Raw genomic sequence first — 20,251 nt, 5'->3', positions numbered from 1 at the left:
AACTGATTGCTTTTAAAAGTATTTTCTGCTGATATTGTAAAAGACTACCTGTCTTACGTTGTGATCTTAGAAAACGTACGAAGCAAACAGCATAAAAGCAGCGATTGGGATGCTGGTGACAGTTACTCAGTGAGGGGAGCAGGACTGGGAGCATTGGCTTGGCCTCCCACAAAAGCTTATTTTCAAAACTATGGCAGATATTATCATCCTCTGCAACTAGAAAACTCTTTTACTGGAGGAAATTGATACCACTGAGTGTTGGCATGTGCAAGCCTGTGCTGCTGCTCTCAGCTAGCTGGAATCAAGCCAGTAGCAGAGAACAAACTGTGTCCTTCAGTAAGTGCAGCACTGAGCCTCAGCAAATAAAACCTGCTGAAAGCTGGATCTTTTTAGCTGCATCAACACAACACTGTGGATTTGGGTTCAAGGCTGGACTGCATCTCACTGGTCACAAGGGAAGATTAAACATGCATCTTCTTCAAAGACATACCTATAAAAATGCTATTTGTGAAATCATGGCTCAAACACGTGAAAGTGGATTCTTTGCTGGACCAGCAAATCGGAGAATCTCGGCATTTTATTTTTTGCTTCATCTGCTATAATGTCACTGCAGCATTATACAGTCTTGTCTTATGAAAAAGAGATTCAGTCACAGACATTGCAAGTGGAAGAAAATACGACAGCATGGTACAATTGCCATCTGTGAGCTCGGGGGCCACAGTGCTCTGGCCTTATTGCGGAAGGCCAAGGAGGCTGTGGTAGGAGTTCCTGCTGCATTCAGTTCTGGCTGGCTAAATATCAGCATATTTCAAATAAAGCTGTATATTAAAAAAAAAAGTTTCAACTTCTGAAACTTTTTCAGTACTGCTTAAATCAAGCTTTTTATTTTTCAGGGCTAGAAAAGAACCTTTGTATAATTTTGCCTCCAGCATTTTTTCTTTAATCTTTAACCTTTGAAGAGCAAAAGACTGACTTTCTGGAATGAGACCAAACAATTTAAAAAAAGACTTCTTATTAAAAGTAGATAAATATCCCCAAAAGACAAAGAAATATATATTTGAAAGAAGTTCCAGATTCAGTAGCCACATGCTTTTCAAAACCAATTAAATGCTTTGTACAACCCATTAAATAAAGCTTCTTTTGATGGTTTTGTACAGAATAATTTGTACTGGAAAATAGCAGTGTCAAGCCTGAAAATATACTGAATCGGTGCTTTGTAATGTGGTCCCAAATGAGTAACACAATGCAATAGGCAAAACTTTTGGAAATACAATAGCAGAGACCAAGAATATGTGCCCCACTTGGTTGACAGTCATCAGAATAAAACTATTTTGTTCAAAGTTTGGAAAGTAGTCCTCTCATCGGCACAATTCTTAGCACTTGGCAGTTTCTCACAGAAGGGAGAAAAAGCTCTAGAAATATGCAGTCACGTACAGAAAACTTAGTGAGGTCAGCTACTAGACTTCTGCAGATGTACACAGGCTTAGCAAATTTAGCAGCTTGATGGAAGTGAAACAACTTCTAGAAAATGTTTCAGCTTGTCTCCAGTGATCTCCCGTCCATCTTTTGGATGTAGTTATTCAACTATCAACATTTAACTCCATTCAGGTCCCTACAATCTGTGTGTTCCCCTCCAGGCCCACCCTCCTTTGCTATCAAAGACCATTTCCTCCCGAACATCCCAATATAACTTTTGTTTCTTACCATCTAGCTTTGTCTATAAGCCCTCAGGACTCTTCATCTCTTGACCTTTTTTTTGACATAGAAGATATTTATAGTCATCTATAATTAACTCAGATTTCACACAGAAAGCATGGTTGAAATGATCGTGTACGTTATCTTCTGAAATAAAACTCAGAAGCTTAAAAAGGAGTGAGATGAATTTCATGCAAAGAATGAATAAACAAGGAGTCTTTAACCTAAAGAAAAATGTGTTCTTCACAATACTCTCCAGAACTGCTGATGGACCTGCAGGTTTTCCTCTGCACAAAATTCCTCCAGATTGATAGGAAGTCAAGTATGATGTTTCAGCTCGTTTTCTACAAGCTTTCTACTTGCCCAATTATGCTGAATCCCAGTTTTGCAGGCTGATGTCCTGCTGCTGTAAGCTTTCCACTGTGTAGCCTTGTCGAAACCAGAGAAAGTGAATCATAGCACACACACACACACACAAAAATCAGTCTATCTGATCAGTCTAGACTTTGTCAATCTAACCCATCAAACTTAAAATCACCCATCTATAAAATGCCCCAGGAGGGCGGAAATTTCTTTTGAACATTCTGGGAAATGTGCTAATCCGAGAACTGATGCAAGAAATGATGCTTGGCTGAAAACTCATGTTACTATCTCCCTACCAGGATGAAGGACAATTTTTTTTTTTTCTGGCCTTCCTGACTTGGTATCATTATTCGTTAATTTTTCCCCCCAATTGTTTTCAGGGATTGTTGGGTAATTTTTCTCAAAGGTCAGCAGTCTTAAGGCTAATATCAGAGTGGAAGTGCTTTAGTCGCAATAAAGGCTTTCTGAAAAGCAGCAACTTTTTCCATTTCTTTACCTCACAATGGCTACAAAATTCTGTCTTTCATCACCTTATGCTGAGCATAATCATTGGCTTGCTCTCAACCAAATCACTCAAGGCTTCAGGAGGAGAAGAAATCCTCCAAAAGGAAGTGCAAATATCCTGATATGACCCTCTCACACCCAGCTAGCCAGAGCACCACAGAACTTAAATCCAAGCCAGTTTTTATATAGTATAGCAAAAAAATATGCAGTCAACATGCATGCTAAAAGCCAATAGCTTATATTTTATGTCCATAAAATGCATCAATTATCACATCAGCTGTGATCCAAGAAACTGCAATAAGTGCAGAGGAAGGGAAAAGATGGAACCTTAAAAATATCTATCTTTTCCTTTGGTTCTATACAACTCTGCTATGCAGTGATTTTGGGGGAAAAAAACCCCAAAAGCAAGCAGAGAGCTTGACCAAGCAAAAATTCCAGAGCCAAGCAGGGATGGACACACTTCAGAATTAAATCTCAGATGTGTATATTAAAAGAAAAAAAAGATCAACTGGAAAACTATAGTCAAGTTGTATAGAGAACAACTTTCCTATTATTTCTGATAATACAGCATCTATGATTATTTTCATTGCAACACACCAGAACATTCATTTTTTTTATCTGAGCCATCTTCCCTAAGAGGGAATCACTGTGTTACTCCAGCTTCTAATGTCACGGCTACATAAAACAGAATTCCGTGTTTCCCTGTTCACAATACGTCCTCCCGTACTTCAACAGGGACTTGAAAACTCTTAAACTTTAAACTGCTTCTTAGAGCAAAGACTTACATTATTTTTCAAACTTATTATATAAAGCTAACAGGTTCCACCAAAATGTAAATTAAAAGGATTTTTACAAAACTGAACTCCATGTAAATGGCACAGGGAGATGCTACAACAGTCTAAGACAGAAAACACTTTTACAAACATAAGCATCGTAGTAAAGTTTAAACCAAATTTTTTTTTAAATTTAAATAATCATACTTGCAGTTTTCTGAGAGCAGAACTGGAGAGTAAGGGATGAAACCTGCTGTTACTAAAAGCAAATTTTGAAAGGTTTAAAAATGCTTGACATTGAGCTTAGACTGAAAAAAATGAACGATCATCCAAACAATTTGTCTTTTCTATTGTATATGTTAATTCTTTGCAATGAATCAACTGTATTGTCAATAATACTGTTCAAGATGTTTTTTTAAACTTTTTCTCCTATCAGTAACCAGAAAAATGACTACTGTGAGAACATAGTTGATAAGAGATTGCTACAGGCAGTAATGGAAAATAAGTCACATATTTGTTGAAATGCTGGAATTCCACCATGAATGGTCCCCAGCTGCTAGCACGCTCACACCACCAGGTCAGATGGAAGTGCCTCTTCATCCCCAACTGCACAGCAGCGAAACGTCTGCAGGGAACACCGGCTCTGTCCTGCAGCAGCACGGGGTAGCAGGCACTGCCTGTTTGCACAGATCAGCTCTGACCTGCTCACTAGCAAAATCTGTCTCAAGTGTGCACTGGCACGGGTAATCACAGTATCAGCTCTCTACCAAGACACACAGAGCTTTTCTGGTTTGAAATTTATGACTGCTGACTGCTAAAAGAGAAGATAATCCTCAGCCAGTCTGCTTCCTTACTTGTCTCTACCTATGAATTGTTAACTGTGATAAGAAATCTTTTCTTGCACTGGACAGTTTAAAGAATATGGCTCAGTGATACCATACATTTTACATTTTTAACTGAGAAATCCAAGCAGACAACAATGTGGCACTGCAAATTACCACAGTGGTCATTAAATACAATCTTCCGTGAACACAAACAACCATAAAAAGCTGCCTAATCTAGAAAAGGCTACAAAAACCACCACCACATACACATCACAAAAGACAGTGCACCCTAAGAAAAACTGAAGAGCAGCAATAAAAAGGTTTGTTCATTTGGACAAAAAATAACCTCCACAAGAACAAGTGGTATTGCACTAGGCAATTCACAGACTGCTGCTACGTGTATTTATTTACTTAAGCAGCTTTACTCATCTTATGGTCCGAGACAATGACAAGGACTTCCACAGGCCTGCCGTTTTATACCTTAGTAGCTAATCTCCAGCCTACCTGTGGGGTGAACATAATTTACAGGCAACAAATAAAACTGAACTTTCTGAAAGGTATTCATGTACCAGTAAGTCAGGAAGTGGCATACAGCGCTCAGCTGAGATAATCAGAAAAACCAACAAAGCCAAAAGGCCAACTTCACACCGGTATTGCTCAGCTGAAATGAGAACAAAAGATACCCCTCTAGTGTATGTTAGAAACTTATTCCCTGAAATAATAATGTGTGACATGTTTGAAGTGGAATATGATAAAGATCAGTGCCTCTACCATTGTCATTTCACAGTGCAGTTTGGGAAATGAAGTAATTTAAAAAATTGCAGTAAGAGTCTATGGTGATTTAATATTCTTCTTTTATGTGATATATTTTTATAGTCAAGATATTTTTTTTCAGTTAAAAAGTTAACAAAGTCTCCAAAAGCGAGTGTATCACCATGAATTATCAATATTGAATAGCAACGTACTGAAAACTTCAGCATAATAACACGCATCATCACCCATATCTACTAATTTTTCAAGGCTAAGACACTCAAGTACCAGTAAGAACATGAGCACCTCTTTTGCTGTACTGTTGGTGTAGGGATTTTACTGGTAAACCAGTTGAAAGCACTGTGGAATTAATCCCAGGTCTTTTTACTGCAAATGTTCTTTTTTACTGGTCAATAAACAATTCAGGGAAATTTGGAACTAGCCGTGAAGAGATTATAAGAGGAAGGTGTTTCCCCCCCAAAAAATTAAAGCTGGACTCTAGAAGTAGAAAAACATCCTGTTTTTTTGATGCAGTTTAAGATAGAGCTTTCTACATGAATTACTGGCGCTAATAACTTATATTTCCCACCCATAGCACATGAAGTACACCCATGATTTTAAGATATCTGCCTGGCCCAGTCCTGTTCAGAAAGTATTCCGGTGTTACCAGGAGTTCCATAAAGAACCTGTTACTCTTTCTTTCAAACATCACAAAAGTACCATGGAAGCTTAACAGTGAGGAAATTTTATTTTCTTGTGTAGATGCCACTTGTCCAGGCTAAATTGAAGTTTGCAAAGCTAAGGTCAATTTTGGTGTTATTTAAGAGTGGCTCAGTCTTCTAAAGTCAATGGGATCTGCGAGTGTTAAAAAAGTACCTCCTCAAAAGGCACAAAAGAACCTCGTGCCACCCGCTTACGTCCCACAATACTCCTTTTGCAAATACGTGCTACCTTATCATAGATTTTACATCAGCTTTATGCAAGTAGCACCTCAACTACAGCTTCAGCAGCCGAGTGGCTATGGATCACTTCCAGCTTTTCCTTCCAGCCCAGCTACAAGGCAGCACAGTAGTGCTGATGCTGCACTCCGCTTTTATTCTTCTTTGGCCTATAGCTCTTTTGATACCGCAGTTGCTCTTGTCTAAAACAGATTTTTCTAAGCTGTGCTAATATAGACAGAGGCCCAACTCACAGCAGCTCACTTCAGAATTGTTGGAGAAAACATGCTTTCTAAAGGAAACACATTTAATGATCAGTGACTTGAGTCTGATGCCTGTTTACAAATAAAATGCTCAAAAATTTTTTTTTAATAGATCTTCAAAGCTCCTGGAGGACATCGAACTGGCAGATATTGAAAGCAAAGTACTCATTAAACCCCTATCAGGTACCTAATCTAAGCATCTTTGCACCATCAGCTCAGACGGCTAATCCCTGTCTGACACAAGGTCAGTATTGTGGTGCAATCTGGTGCATCTGTTCAGGTGTGGTGTGAGCATATGCGCTAAGAATTGGACTGATATAAACGGGGCAACACAGTGCTCCACTAAAATAACAACGGCAAGCACCCTGCTTCTGTTCAGAGCACAGGGCACAGGATTGCTGAATTGATTCCTATCTATTGCTGGCAACTAGATCATATTTTTCAGGGTAAACAGATTCCATATAAAAGCGACCTTTTGCTCTGATTTTTCTGACTGGAAGGCTATTCCAATTTCTTATTTTTCCAGTAGCATGAACTTTCTGCTCTCCAACATACATTTATTTCTTGCCAGTTCTTATGTCAAAATAAAAGTGCTTAAGCTAGGGAACAAAGTAGTTTTAAAAGTGTTCTAGAAGTAAAAGTGAAAACTTCAGTTTCAAAATACTACTGCCTAAAGCCCTAAACATTTTTCAGTGACAATTTCAATACTCTCCCCTGAAAAAAAAAAAAGGCTATTATAAATTTATATAACCTATTTAGGCTAGAAAGACAAGTCTTCAAAATTAGGAAAGGTTGGACTCACAGCTGTAAGCATTCATTGTCAACATTAATTTCGTTCTTTCTGAATACTTAATAGGACTTTTGTCTCATAACAAAAATACACAGGACCATGCAAGTAGACTTCGATAAAACATATGCAGACAGCTTACAGTTGGTTAAGCAACCATAAATCTGTTGTTTACCAAGACCACAATGCTTGACTGTATATTAATATATTTTTAATAACTGATTTCTGAGGCTTTCAAGAGAAAAAGTCTAAAAACTTGCCATTTGACTGACTTAACTTACTAGTCCGGTTATCTTAAAAAACAATGCTTTAGTTGAAACAACCTGAAACACTCAAAAAAACCCAACAAACCTTTTAATGTTATTTTTGTTCTGGCTTTCTCTTACTGTTTCTTCTCACTAAGCACCCCCTGAAAAACTCTGGAAGGTTTATTTCAATCAGCTTCTGTTGTTGGTTTTGGGTTTTTTTTTAATGTCTGACTAGAAATTCTTCCTTTGCTTATCACGCCGATTGCCAACACAACACATCGAGGTGTTTGTTTCACGAGGCACTACATACTACTTTTGTAAAAGAAGACAGCTTTCAGACAGGTATGAAAGGAAGACGAAGATCGTCTTTCACAAGCCTCAGATACAGCAATGAGTCCATATGTGACACTTGCGTATCAGGCTTGTCAGAAGTTAGTTACTCCATAGTGACAGTATTAGCAAGGTCTCAATATCTCGATTTTAAGCCTCAGCCTCAGGCTCAAGGCTCCTCTCCCTCAGACACAGGCGTAACCACATCAGATGGCATCTTACCCTCAACTGAGGATGAGTTGTTAGAACTGAGTACAGAAATTTTAAACATCCACTGTGGCTCTCCTTGGGGAAGGAGTCTTGTGCCCAACACAGCATCTCATGTTTTCCATTGAACCACAGCTTTTCATCTTTCCTCACGGCTCTGGAACTTGGAAAAGCTCCCTCATGAGGCAACTGCTCCTTTTCTGCCTCTCACCACCACTGTCCCAGCAGCTCCTAGGTACAGCCTTGCAGCAAGGGCAGCCGCTGCCCCAGGAGGCACGGCTGTCCTGGCAGACAGCTGATGTTCTCCCAGTACCATATCTGAAGAAAGTCCATTTCAGCTTCTCTTAGCTACCCTATCACACAACAGCTATTTCCACTCAGGGGAGGAATAAAGTATATGGGATAAAACAGTTCTCTTTACCAAAAGGAGTGGAAGTGATCTTATGGCAACTATTCGGGTAAGATAAATGCAATTAATTAATCTCTCACACCTAAACCAAAATACTTATACCAGTATTAAACTCTTGAAGTCACCAGGCTGAACAGTGCAGGCCAAAGAAAAGGCAATTCTCTTCAGCAAAACCTGCTGCAGCTTTCAGAGCTTCAGAAACCATTGAAGGAGACATTCATGAACATTCAACAACTGTAAACGTAGCACTTGCTACCAAGCTCCTCCTACCATAAACAAATCTTGAGGCCTGAAAATAACTATCACACCTGCCTCCTGATTCATTCCTTCAGCTACCGAAGCAACTGCAAGCTAAGAGTCGAGTTAGCTTTTTTTAACATGAAGATACCACGTTCTTTGAGGATGCTGCATGATACTCCATCTTTATACACATACATATCTTTCCATACATTTTGTGTGTCATTTCTCTATTCTTAAGTCCTTTTGGTAAAGAGTCAGCTAAAAACATTTGTTCCAAGTAACATAAATGTCTAAGGGTTTGTATTAAGGCTGCACGGGAAATTACCTGCTGGTCTTGAGAAGTAGATTTGGTTGGCTGCCACCAGGTCCAAAATCTTTTTGAAACACAGAACCCTGTGTTTCAACCCACAGAAACTACTTGGGCCTTTCTTCTGAAACATGAAGACTGCAGCTGGAGTGTGTTAGGTAGGAAAAGTCCCAGCTTTCAATCACTTTCTTGCCCCATTCACATCAGAAATCTGAAAATTGTCTCTCACATCCCAAGAGATATCACACCTGAGACAGCTGTGGTTTAGCTATCTCAGCCAAAATATAAAAATATTTATTTGCTTTAAGAATGTGGAATAGTACTTACCAATGACACTGACAGAAAAAAAGAGCATCTTTAGCCTAGTGTAAACAATGAAACAGAAAAGGGTCTTAAGCTTCATATCTTCTGTCCCATATGACTCCTTAAACCCCTAGACTCCTTTGCTATTCTAGGCTTGGCTTTGATTAGAAATTCCATTTTGGACCAGAGAAAAAATTTCCCATCAAGTCTGGTATGTACATTCCTAAAAAGGAGGACTGGTTTCAACTAATTAACATTCTCTAATGGAACAGCTATTTTGTCAGAGGATTCATGATCAGCTCTGATTTGACTTCTAAGTAACTATTAGAGCAGCATGACAGTCATTACATCAGCTGTGAACATAGCATTTCCCAAAAAAGAGGGCAATAAATTAGAGATTGATTTAGCAAAATCTGACAAGAGCTGGCATGGCTTGAAAGCTGCTGCTTCATGTTGCATTTCCCTGAAGACAGACTTGGAACCAAGTGCTGCTCTGGTATCAACCCCACTCTCTGCTTCTTGTACAGCCTTCAAGTGGGACAAGAGGAAGAATTGTTTCAGACAACAGAATAAACAAGTATGATTTCAGAGACCTTTTCCTCACACTCTATTTTAGGATAAAACACCTTAGGAGACAATTTTTTCACATAAAAGCTATACTGCATTTCTAAAACAGTCAAGTTCAGAATTTTACAGAGAATACGCACTACAGTTTGGTTGTTAGACTGGTGACATTTCTTTCCTTTATATTCTGTACCATGCAAGCAGTTATCCTCAAATCAAAGTCAATGCCCTACTTGAGTCAAGCATAAAAAATGTGTCAAGACTAAACAATACACTTATTAAGCAATTCTTTGGGCAACTGTCACACAAGAAGCTCCAGCCTATGTTTACTCTTTCCATTGCTGAAAAAGCCCAGGCTCGACCCATGTCAGAGCTTGAACTAAGAATTGTAACAATAATCACAAGACACAAATGGTTAGGCATTTTCTTAACTCTAAATTAGCAGAATAATGAGTTTTCAAAATACTATTTTCCTACACAAAATCTGAATACAACAGTCTCTAAAAGCAAGTTGTGGCCGTTATAGGAGAAACACAGATACTGCAAAATAATCTACTGCAATGCCCCATCTCTCTTCTGTTCCCACCATCTGCTAAATCAAACCAAAACTGAGAAATCCTAAGTCCTAACAGCATCAAAACTTTTATCATTCACTTTGTAACAAGTTGCAGGTGTATATTTAACAAGAACTGAGAAGGGAATGACTCCCAGACCTGTATCATTCCCCACATTAGCACAGCTTGAAGAAGAAACTTTTTTGTTTAATAGTCATCAACCTGAACCACCTCAGCTGCACCTAGATCTACATTTTAAGAACTTCATTCCAAAATAAACATTTTAACTTTATATTTAAAAAGATAAAAGGGAACTTATAAAAGCAACTGGTATACCAGAGCAAAAAAAAAAAAAATTCAAGCCTGAAGTTTTGCCGTGTCTAAGAAGTACAAAGATTAAGAAGTTTTCTAAAGTCATTCCTTCATTTTTTTGTTATTATGTGTCTTGCAGGAATTCCAATTTTGGGTTATAAACAAGGATTCCTAATTGCAGACCTTCTAATTGCAGTTTCATATTTTAAAAATTGCCTTCTTAGATCTTTTGTAGAAGAAATAGACCACACTGCACAAACGTGGCTTCAGATAAAGTAGAAGCACAAGCATTTGAAGAACGTTTTTTCCTGAAAAACTAGACATCTATTCCTTTATGAAACAGGCTTGTTTTCTTTAAAAACAGAGATATGAAAATCTGAGAGAAAAGTGAAGGGACTGGGTGACTAAAAAAGATCACATGCACATGATTACACCTTTTATCCCCACTTTGTCTTTATGAAACTGAGCACAATTTCTGGATGGATAATGCAGCTTCCAGAAAGAAATTAAAGAGGCTCAAGCTATAAATCAGTCAACTGAGAAGGCAGCTATAATGTACCTTCACAGAAAAAGGCAAACCAAGGTCAGCAGCTCAGAAGTTAAACTAAGAAATTTTCAAAGGGTAAGAGAGTTCTAATATTCAGGGCTACTTAAGCTCTGGGAAAACAGTAGCAAATGCAAATTTGCTTTTAAAGACATTTACATGGCTTTAAAAACAACATGCTAGTTACATCACAAATTAAGCTGAAGAGCTATGGGCTCTTGTTAACACTGGTGGTTAGGAGTGGTCAAAAGATCATTTATTACCAGCATTTTACTCATATAGTGTACAAGGGTGAAGACAGGAAGGAGGGAGATGAGGAATTCCCTAGGTCAAATACTGTTAAATGCTTTAGTTTTACTGATAGATTTATCTTTTATTTTGCTTTATTACTGGTACGATTATTTTGGTCTCTTGCTGGTGGTGACCTCATGTTTTGTACCAAACTTTATTTGATAACCACAAAAAAATTGATATAGCAACAACTGGATTTTAATACCAAAGGTGACAAAACTAACAAACTGAGGCCTGTTTCAAAGTATGAGTTTGCAAGAGAGGCTTTATGACCTAAATGAATGAATTTGTTTGAATCTTTGAAGCCAAGAGCACAGTAGGGTTCAGGATCAAGCTGATTTCATGATACTTTTTAGAGCTTTCTTCCTACTAAACATTAAGTAGTCCTACAATGTGTATTCATGTATTTTGAAAGCTGAAAAATAGGAAAGTAAACCATGCTACTAATTCACAGAATTATGACAGAACGTAACCAGAAACTAAACTGAGACACTGTTCAAAATTACTAAATACTTTACAGTGAAAGAGAACATTTTTCATATTGCAGTTTTTAGATCATGTCTGTTTAATTCCATAGAAAAAACACAAAAAATATGTTCCCATGGCTCTAGCACTTACTCATTTTATCTGCAGATAATATGCATCTTTTGTGTTAAGTGTGATCTACACACAGACATGAAGGTCTGTGTTAAGCAAGCATCTTTGTCAATATGGACTTTTCAACTATTTAAAATTCCTTTAAATGTAAAAGATACTAGCAACCCTGGAACTTTGCCAGGTCAAGCATCTGCAACTACTGAACACAGCCTACTTCCAATACCAAGCCCTTAAGCTGTTTCCTGAAACAGGATGCATTTGTCTACATAGTGATTCTGTATTTATTTTAGTACAAAAATGCTTACCAAAAAAAAAAATCCCACCCTTCTATACTTTGGCAAATAGATGTGTATTTCTTTCAGAGACTTAATGCCATGATAGCAATAGCTAAAAAAATAAAAATACTCATAAATTGTAAAGTCAGTGCAGAATTATAATTCTAGGTGTAAATAATTCAAAGAATCACTGTGAACATATTTTCTTACCAGAGGTTTGCTGTTATACCTCAGAAAAACTAAATAAGCAGAAAAATGGCTGCTTCTTTTCCTTGGTGATACACCACCACTAGCACAAAACATAGACTTGCAGAATTGCCATTGTAATCTTCTAGTACACAGCAAAAACTCTTCATAATTTGTTTAAAATGGAGTAATTGGAATCAGTTTGGTCTAATAAAATAGCAAACCATTCCCCAACTGAAGAACAGTTTGATTTCTCTCTCAGTTTGCTGACAATTAAACTAAGAATTTCCTGGTGTATTACCATTTTGAATGTAAGTATCATTTGTGTACAACAACAAATTGGCATTACTTATAAGAAGAGAAATACTAATATACAAGCTTATCTTAAAGAAATTAACGACTTTGTTTAGACATTCTAAGCCTGTTTAAAACCATAGTTGGCTGCATATAAGTAATATTTATTGAAAGTCAGATTCTTCTACCTGTTTCATATGTTCTTTACATTTAACTCCGTATATAGCAGGAATCAGGGTGCTTTCTAGCTGGCAAAGTGTATAGGTAGATTTTTAAAAGAAAAAGAAGAAATTTTAATTTAACTAGTCCTAACTGCTGAAGGAAGCATACCGGAACATTCTATGACTTGTGGGGCTCAACATCATTCAAGACAAAAACGTAAAGCTCAAATAACGTAGTTTATCTGTGCAAGCTGACTTTAAGCAACTGTCTTAATGGGCTTGCTTGTCTTCAGTGAGAGATGAATAATAAGTTCTGTTCATGCATTCCTTAGACTGTGTGGATGATGGGAAAAGGAGAGATGGCTTTCAAGGAGTTTAGGTAGATGTTTCAGCTAGCAATAGATAATATCAAATTCACAGAGCTGACATACAGTACCATTAAAAATGCTTTTTCTAAAATTATTCTACCCAGACTAAAAGTTTTAGTGTTTTTATTTTTAATCTTCCATTGGTATGTCCCTTTCTGTATTTCAGAAGTTGTCCCCTGTTTTCTTAAGTGAAATGTGTTTTTCGCAAGTCTCTCGTTCCCCCCGCCCCACATTCAAAAAAGAAATGCTTATTTACACACACAACCTACACCATCAAACATTGGTTTAAATTAAACAATCCCCTTGCAGATACATAAGAATCTGAAAGCAGTTTCTGCTTCCTCAGCCCAAGATTTATTGTCCAGTGAAGAGACAAAACTCATAGTGGCTCTCAATACTTTGAGAAGATCACATAATTGGAAAAGTAATTTTGATTTTTACAGTTGTCATTATCTTGAGTTGAAGTTCAATTTATAAATTTGTAATCCTTACTTCTGTATCACAGCTTATGTATGTTTTTAAAGAGGTACACATAGACAAATACCAGATTATGAACTTACTTAAACTATTTGTTGTCAAAAGATTCCTCATGGAAACTAGGGTCCTGATTTTGTAAGCCTTTTCCTATACCTCCTCAGAACTGGGTGCTAAATAATCCCAATGCCAATTTATCAGAACACAGTCAATGACAAGATAGATCATACCTTCTTAGCCTTCAGAACAATCTCCCAAGATAACAGCATTCAAAAAGGTAACTGAAATGGGTGCACTGAGCTTCACAATTTCTCTTGCACCTATTATCATATTAGGGAGGAAATGGTTAATTTAAAGGGTCTGGTTTCTGAAGGATTGCTTCAAGTGTTTCACATAAATATTTAAGTGGTTAGACTATAACACCTAAAAAACCCCAAACAGATGATGTTGATCCTACTCCTTTGCCACATCTTAGGATGAATGGTGAGTTCCTAATAAAGTCAAGCACAGTTTTGACAGAATGCATGAAGAAGTTTACATTTGTTTTGCAATACTGTTTTCAAGCATTTAAACAGAAATAGACAGTCTGACATAATTTTCTCCCTCTTAGTTTATTATCTTTTCATACACATTCCAAAACACTATGCTTCCAGTCTGCCTTAACGTGCAGAATGAGCAGCTTTGGGGAGTCAAATTAGTTTCTTGTACTGCTGGAGGTCCAGGGTGTAACTTGCAAAAACAGTCAGCTCCAATGCACAGTATACCAATAATCATTACCATAGAACAGATATCCATTAGTGTGCTGAGCAGAGCTACACACTGTAAGAAATACTATCAAAAACTTAAATTACATGTCATGGCACATCTGCACACAGTATTTAGGAAAGCAGGGCCTTTAATGTTGTTTCAACATGACTTGGAAAAGAAACTGTGGAATGAAGACACTTATCAATCCTCTTCAGAGCTAGATTCATCTTCCTGGTCAGAGAGCTCAGCAACAGGAAAGCGCAGGATGGCTGCCACCCCTGTCAGCTGGCCAAGCTGCTCTCCAGACACATGAAGGCTGGAGAAAATACGTACTGTGCCCATGTTCTCCCGTACACTATCTACCAATTTAACATATCGGGCACGTGTAGCAACATCCTGGTGCCGGAAAAGCTCATCACTGATCAGCAAGGTATCGATGGCCATGGCTTCATTGGCCTTCTCCACATGTTTTAGACCATAAAAAGCCCGGTCAGGCTCATGCTGCAGCATTTTATAGAAGTCATCTAAGGCTCTGACCTCACCAGCTGCCTTAGTGTCAGAGAGACGGCTAGTTACAGCTGGGTCGCAGAGGGCTTCCTTCAATGCGTATTTATGTCCCGAGGAAGAGTGGACCTAGAGTAAAAAAAGTCAAAGATTTGGGTTTTTTATATAAAAAGGACCATTTTCTTGATTAGTCAATCACAAACAACTTCCATTATACATAATATTTATCTTGATAATTATTCAAGGAAGTTATCTTTTTCTTGAAACCTACATGATTCTTTTATTGAAGGATCCCTCCTGCAACCCAAAGCCTATACTAAATCCCTTAAACTGTATTTTAAGAAGTGCAGGAAAGCTGTTTCTCTTATCGAAAGACTGGGTTAAATACGCAAGCTGTTGCAGACAGTCCTCAAGGTAGGGCCACTTGAAACTAGTAAGAAACTAAGACTTAAGCCTCTTCCTTTCAAAGCATTTCAGAAGAGCAAGACCTCTTGAGACTGTAGACACATAGTGCAAAGGCATCAAGTCTTGCACAACTGCATAGCTACTACGCTTGCAAAGCTGAGAAGTACATTAAAACTTTTCACGCTTACTATTATCACTTTGCTACAAACGCAAAAGGAGGCTTCTTGGTGCAGTATGTCTCCTAAACATTGTGAGCACTGAGTATCGGGACATGCTTCTCTGTCCTCTCTCGCTGCCTTTTGCAAGCACAGATTACAGGCCTACTCCAATTAAAAAATGATACAAGTATCCTAATGAAAAGGAAAACTTATTTTAGGCTCTGAGTTTGCCCATTTCAGTGAAAGGCAGAAAATCCCACCCATTCAATCAATGAGATGACTAAGGAACAGGAAAAAATGCTATGGTCTGCATAACCTTTAACTATGTAGTACAAAACTAACACCACAATTAACTAATCTCTATCACATCCAAGTACTTTTTTTTGTTCTTTAAAAAGCTTTCAAAAGCTGTTATTGAACATGCATGCTATATAGTATGACAGATTAACACTACAGTTAAAATATTTTCCAACTTATACTTGACTCTTAAGTGAAGATTAAATATGCCCTCATAGGGAGTTTGAAATATTGAATACTTTCTCTACTCCACATTAAAGTATCCTAGGAAAGAACCATCCCTGTATCCTGCATTACTACCTTATAGTGAGGCATGCAAATAATTTCCTTATGATGCTCAGACAGAAATTTATTTTGTCTAATAAGTGAATTATTGTAATTATCTTCTATTATCACAGACAGCTCTTAAGCCCCTTTATACCCACTCTGGAGACTCTTTAGCTCCTTACCTGTAGGAACTTGGACCTGTTCTCCAGCAGAAGCTTGTTGTCAGTCTTGACAGCCTGCTGGAACATGTAGTCACAAAACTGCTCCCGTACAAAGCCTGGGCTAGCCACCAGTACACACTTCACCACCTCAAAGTTGATATGCCGCTGGATGGCTTGCACCACCTGCTCGTAAAACCTCTCCAGGGCCCGGTCGTGCTGACTGCAGTTCCCTTTCCGCTTGCGGGGGATGTTCACCTCCACCTTGGCCCGGGTAAGCGTCATGCTTGGAGTGACCAGGCAGACGTGAGCCAATCCTTCCTGCATGACCACGGCTGCCACATCGGCGCTCCAGGCTGGGTCGCAGGCCTGCTCGATGCGCTCCAGCACCACGCTGTCCCACTGCTTCTTTGCCAACGTGAACTGCCGGTTGGGCTCCAGCTCGATGGTGTGGTAGGCCCCCATCTTGACATACTCATTCTCTTGGATGTTAGTGCCCTTGACCCGCAGCTGGCAGGCCTGTGAGTCAAAGTCGATGGCCTCCACGCAGAGGGTGAGGGTGGTGCGGATGCGGTTGCTGCCCACGCTGCCCGTGGCCGACTCGGTCTGCACCTTCCGGATGGTGGAGGCCCGCAGGCTGTCACCCACCTGCAGCAGGTTGTAGGTGTGCCACATATCCTCGGGCTCCTCGGGGATCAGCGTGACCTGCCCCGCATTATCCTTCTCCAGGTCTTTCCTCACCAGCTTCATCCTGGCGGTTCCTTGCGCCGCCGCGCCCCCCCGGCTTCTTACCCTCAGCCGCAGCGGCAGCGGCCAGCAGGCCTGCTCCGGGAGGCCTACCGACGGGAGGCCTGGCGGCGGGACCCGGCGGGCGGCGGGATACGCCGGGATACAGCGGGCGGGCGAGCGAGCGAACGGCCTACCCCACGATGAGCGGCCTTTCCCGAACACCGGCCTGCCCCGGGTGGGCAGCGAAGCCCGGGCTGGACCTCAGGCGCGGCCAAGCAGCTCCTCCGAGCACTCACAGACCGCTCCCTGCCCCACCGGTCGCGCATGCGTAGCACCCGCCGCTCCAAGGCGCATGGGCACGCTCGGTCCTAAACGGCACCGGCTGGACGTGCACCTCCCCCCGCCTTTTGGCCTCTGCGCCTGACACGCATGCGCGCGGTCTCTTTCCCCCCCCAAGACCCGGCGCATGCGCGGGGTGCTACGCGCAGCAGGGGCGCATGAAGCGCGGGCTGGGTGCTGAGGGGCGGTGCGAGTGTCCTGCGCCTCTGCAAGGCAGGGCCCGAGACCTCCGGAGGGAAACCTTCCGGGGGGGCTAGGAGACAGCCGCGGTGCTCCTGTGTGCTGTGAGGCAGCAGAGGACTGTAAATTGGTGTGTGTCCCTGCTGCAGTCTCTCCGGGAGTAAGGCGGGAGGGGGTCGGGGCCCGCGCTGGTCCTTGCCCTCTAGCTCTTTACAGCGACGATTCGAACTTCCGAAGCTTCTAATACAGTCCCTCACGTTTGAGAAAAAAAAACAAACAAACCCCCCAAAAACACCACCAAAACTAAGTAGTTGTGGAAGGTTATAGTTACAGATCGACAAAGAGATGGGAAAGGTATGGCTAAGTAGCCAGTTTTCTGGATGTGGTAAGTGAATGCCGTGGTACCTCGGAGTCAGGAAGGACAGGCGGTACTACCTAACAGCTGCTGGTGCAGGAAAGAGGCGGCTAGTCAGATGACGGGTACCGACTGAAATGAAAACCAGACCCAGGCAATATCAGAACCTGAACTGTTATGTTGACATTGCTCTTAAACTGAACTTCAGCTTAAAAGTTTTTGGTTAAGTTTGCAAGTTGTATTTCAGCCTATACTGAAACTTGACTTGCTTCCTGAATCTGCTAGTTACTCAGAGAGAGTTCTGAGAAGCTTCAGAGGCAGATAAGCGTGTTTCAAAGGAAGTTTGATGTTGACAAATGTAAGTAATATGCCTTGCAAAAACACACTGATTAGTTCAATTATATTTGCACAGAAAAGGGACCTGAACAATAACTACACAGTTCAATTTGCAGCCTAGACAAATTTAACCAACCAGAACTAATATAAAAAACCACAGTCATTATGCAAGTACTGCATCTTATTTTGAAATGGTGTACGACACTGAAAACTCCATTTCAGAATGAATGTTGCAAATTTAGAAAGAATGAGGAAAAGAATGGAATAGAATAGAAAAAATGCTTGTATGAAGAATGAGTCAAAAGAACAAAAAAATACTTAAGAAAGTAGACAACCTAACATACTATGATAAGTGTATCAGGGCAACTGGAACAGATACAGTAAATTTGGAATGTCTACACACTCAGTCTGATAACCAAAAAGCAAGAGAACATCCTCTTAGAGATGAGAAAGTGCAAATTTAGAATTGTTAAAAGGAAGTTTCTGGTTTCTTTTAGTTATTTCTTTAAAAAAAAACCTGTTGATTATGGAATTTTCTGACTTGGAAAGGCTTTGGAGTCAAGGATTTAGTGAGATATAAGGCTACTATGAGCAAAAATCATCCCGTATCTCCCATTACAGTGTACATAAAAGTTTCTCTCAAGTATCTAGCACTAGTCAGTTGTGACAGGATACTGAACTCAGATCTGGCCCAGTAATGTGCATTCCTTGTTTCTAAGCTTGATACTGATGTAAAAACAATTTTATCAGATATTACGTAATAGGATTTATTTATGAGACCTCAGACTCTCTTCCTGTGAGTACACATGCTGAACTCTGTTAGCATGAATAGTTTTACAGAGGGAAGCTGGACTACCCAAGGGAATATAACATAAGCACGTGTATAAATAACTGTTTGTTTAATTTGGGCTTGTACCTACTCATAATTTTGTATTAATGTTTTGTGGCTTAGGCAGAGAGTATGCATTCAGCTTTTATTCAGGCGTTCCTTTCACTTATCTATGTAAGTGCTGCATGGTGAATTTATGGTGAATTTTCTTCTTTACGTTCTTTGCGATTATAAAATTGCAAGGGTTGACCTCATGCTATACTTTCAAGAAAAATTAGCTGTAGTACATATTTACCTTCTACATAAATATTTATTTTACTTTTTATTCTTTTGCTACTGTGTATTTACAAACTTTTCTCTGCTTGTTGGTTCCAGTCTAATTTTTACAAGCACCCTCACATCCTTGGGAGATGTGAGACATTTTAGATAAAGGTTGCAAGTTGGCATCCAGTACCATTCAGTAGAAAAATAAACATTCAGTTCATGCAAGCAGGTGACTTGCTGTATTAAAAAAACCAAACACAGACAAAAAACCCCCAACCCAAAACAAAGAACAACAACCTCAAAACAAAGTTGCCACTCAACATATTAAATTGACTGTTGTTGTAGAAAGAGACATTTTGGGATGTGCTGAAGTCCTTTCTCAAACAACAATAAAGAGATTTTATACTGTTATGAACAGTGATCCACAAGTATTTAGATGCAAGTGTAAACTTTAATGTCTTATCCACAATTAGCAAGACCATTGTCAACTTATAAAGGAAGACATTTACTAGTGATGATACTTTGCCTACCATGGTAAAAAGTAAGGACTGGGTATTGTTTTTTGTTTGAATATGTCAAAGAATGAGCAGTAGAAGAAAAATGACATTTCAAAAAATTTAAGAACCATATAACTAAGCTTGTAAGTTCATACTAATTTTGTTAATGTCAGGGAGAGAGATGAATTTGACCCCAGTAGAGCCAAAACAAGTGGATACTTTTAGCTCTACATACAGTTTTAACATAAAAGTTCAAAATTACATTGTCTGTTCCAGTCTTGTTAAAAGATTAAGACTAAGTGTAGAACCTGACAATTCTTGCCATCTATCCCTTTTTAAAAACAATTTTATAGATACTAATAATTGCAGCAATTTGGCATCCATTTTCAGACTTTCTTAAGCACAGTACAAGACAAGATAAAAATGGTGATAGCGTATATTCGTAGGGAATTTGGAGCCATGCTGGTTTTGTAAGATTATTACTTTGAAAACATTTGAGACACACTGCCCTACATCTTCAAGTTTTGGTCAGCTGTGTTATGAAGATGGGTTGTGTACAGATTTTAGACAAGGAGAGGCCATGTTTGTAGGAAATCCCCTCTCCCCCATATTATAGCCATTTTGG

General features: G+C 39.4%; 2 protein-coding genes across 2 annotated transcripts in view; both read right to left on the bottom strand.

Annotated features, from left to right (window-relative positions):
* ITGA1 (integrin subunit alpha 1) overlaps positions 1–20,251 on the bottom strand; it is a 76,425-nt gene that overhangs the window by 53,324 nt on the left and 2,850 nt on the right. The window lies entirely within an intron of this gene.
* Positions 14,154–17,206, bottom strand: PELO (pelota mRNA surveillance and ribosome rescue factor). The gene is made up of 2 exons (XM_072860007.1): positions 16,122–17,206; positions 14,154–14,941 (listed from the first exon to the last, which is right to left on the bottom strand). Exons 1-2 carry the CDS (start codon positions 16,845–16,847, stop codon positions 14,510–14,512), a joined length of 1,158 nt encoding a protein of 385 aa, XP_072716108.1. The 5' UTR covers positions 16,848–17,206; the 3' UTR covers positions 14,154–14,509.

The sequence above is a fragment of the Ciconia boyciana genome, chromosome 4 (assembly GCF_034638445.1).
Source record: "Ciconia boyciana chromosome 4, ASM3463844v1, whole genome shotgun sequence".
In the NCBI taxonomy this organism is placed as follows: Eukaryota; Metazoa; Chordata; class Aves; order Ciconiiformes; family Ciconiidae; genus Ciconia; species Ciconia boyciana.
Note: the sequence above shows the minus strand (reverse complement) of the source record. Positions and strands in the feature narration are given on the sequence as shown.

Excerpts from the sequence above, each read along its gene's own strand:
- PELO (XM_072860007.1), bottom strand. The coding sequence starts at position 16,847 with ATGAAGCTGGTGAGGAAAGACCTGGAGAAGGATAATGCGGGGCAGGTC. Across the intron at positions 14,942-16,121 it reads ACAGGTCCAAGTTCCTACAG|GTCCACTCTTCCTCGGGACA; the intron begins GTAAGGAGCTAA and ends TTTTTACTCTAG.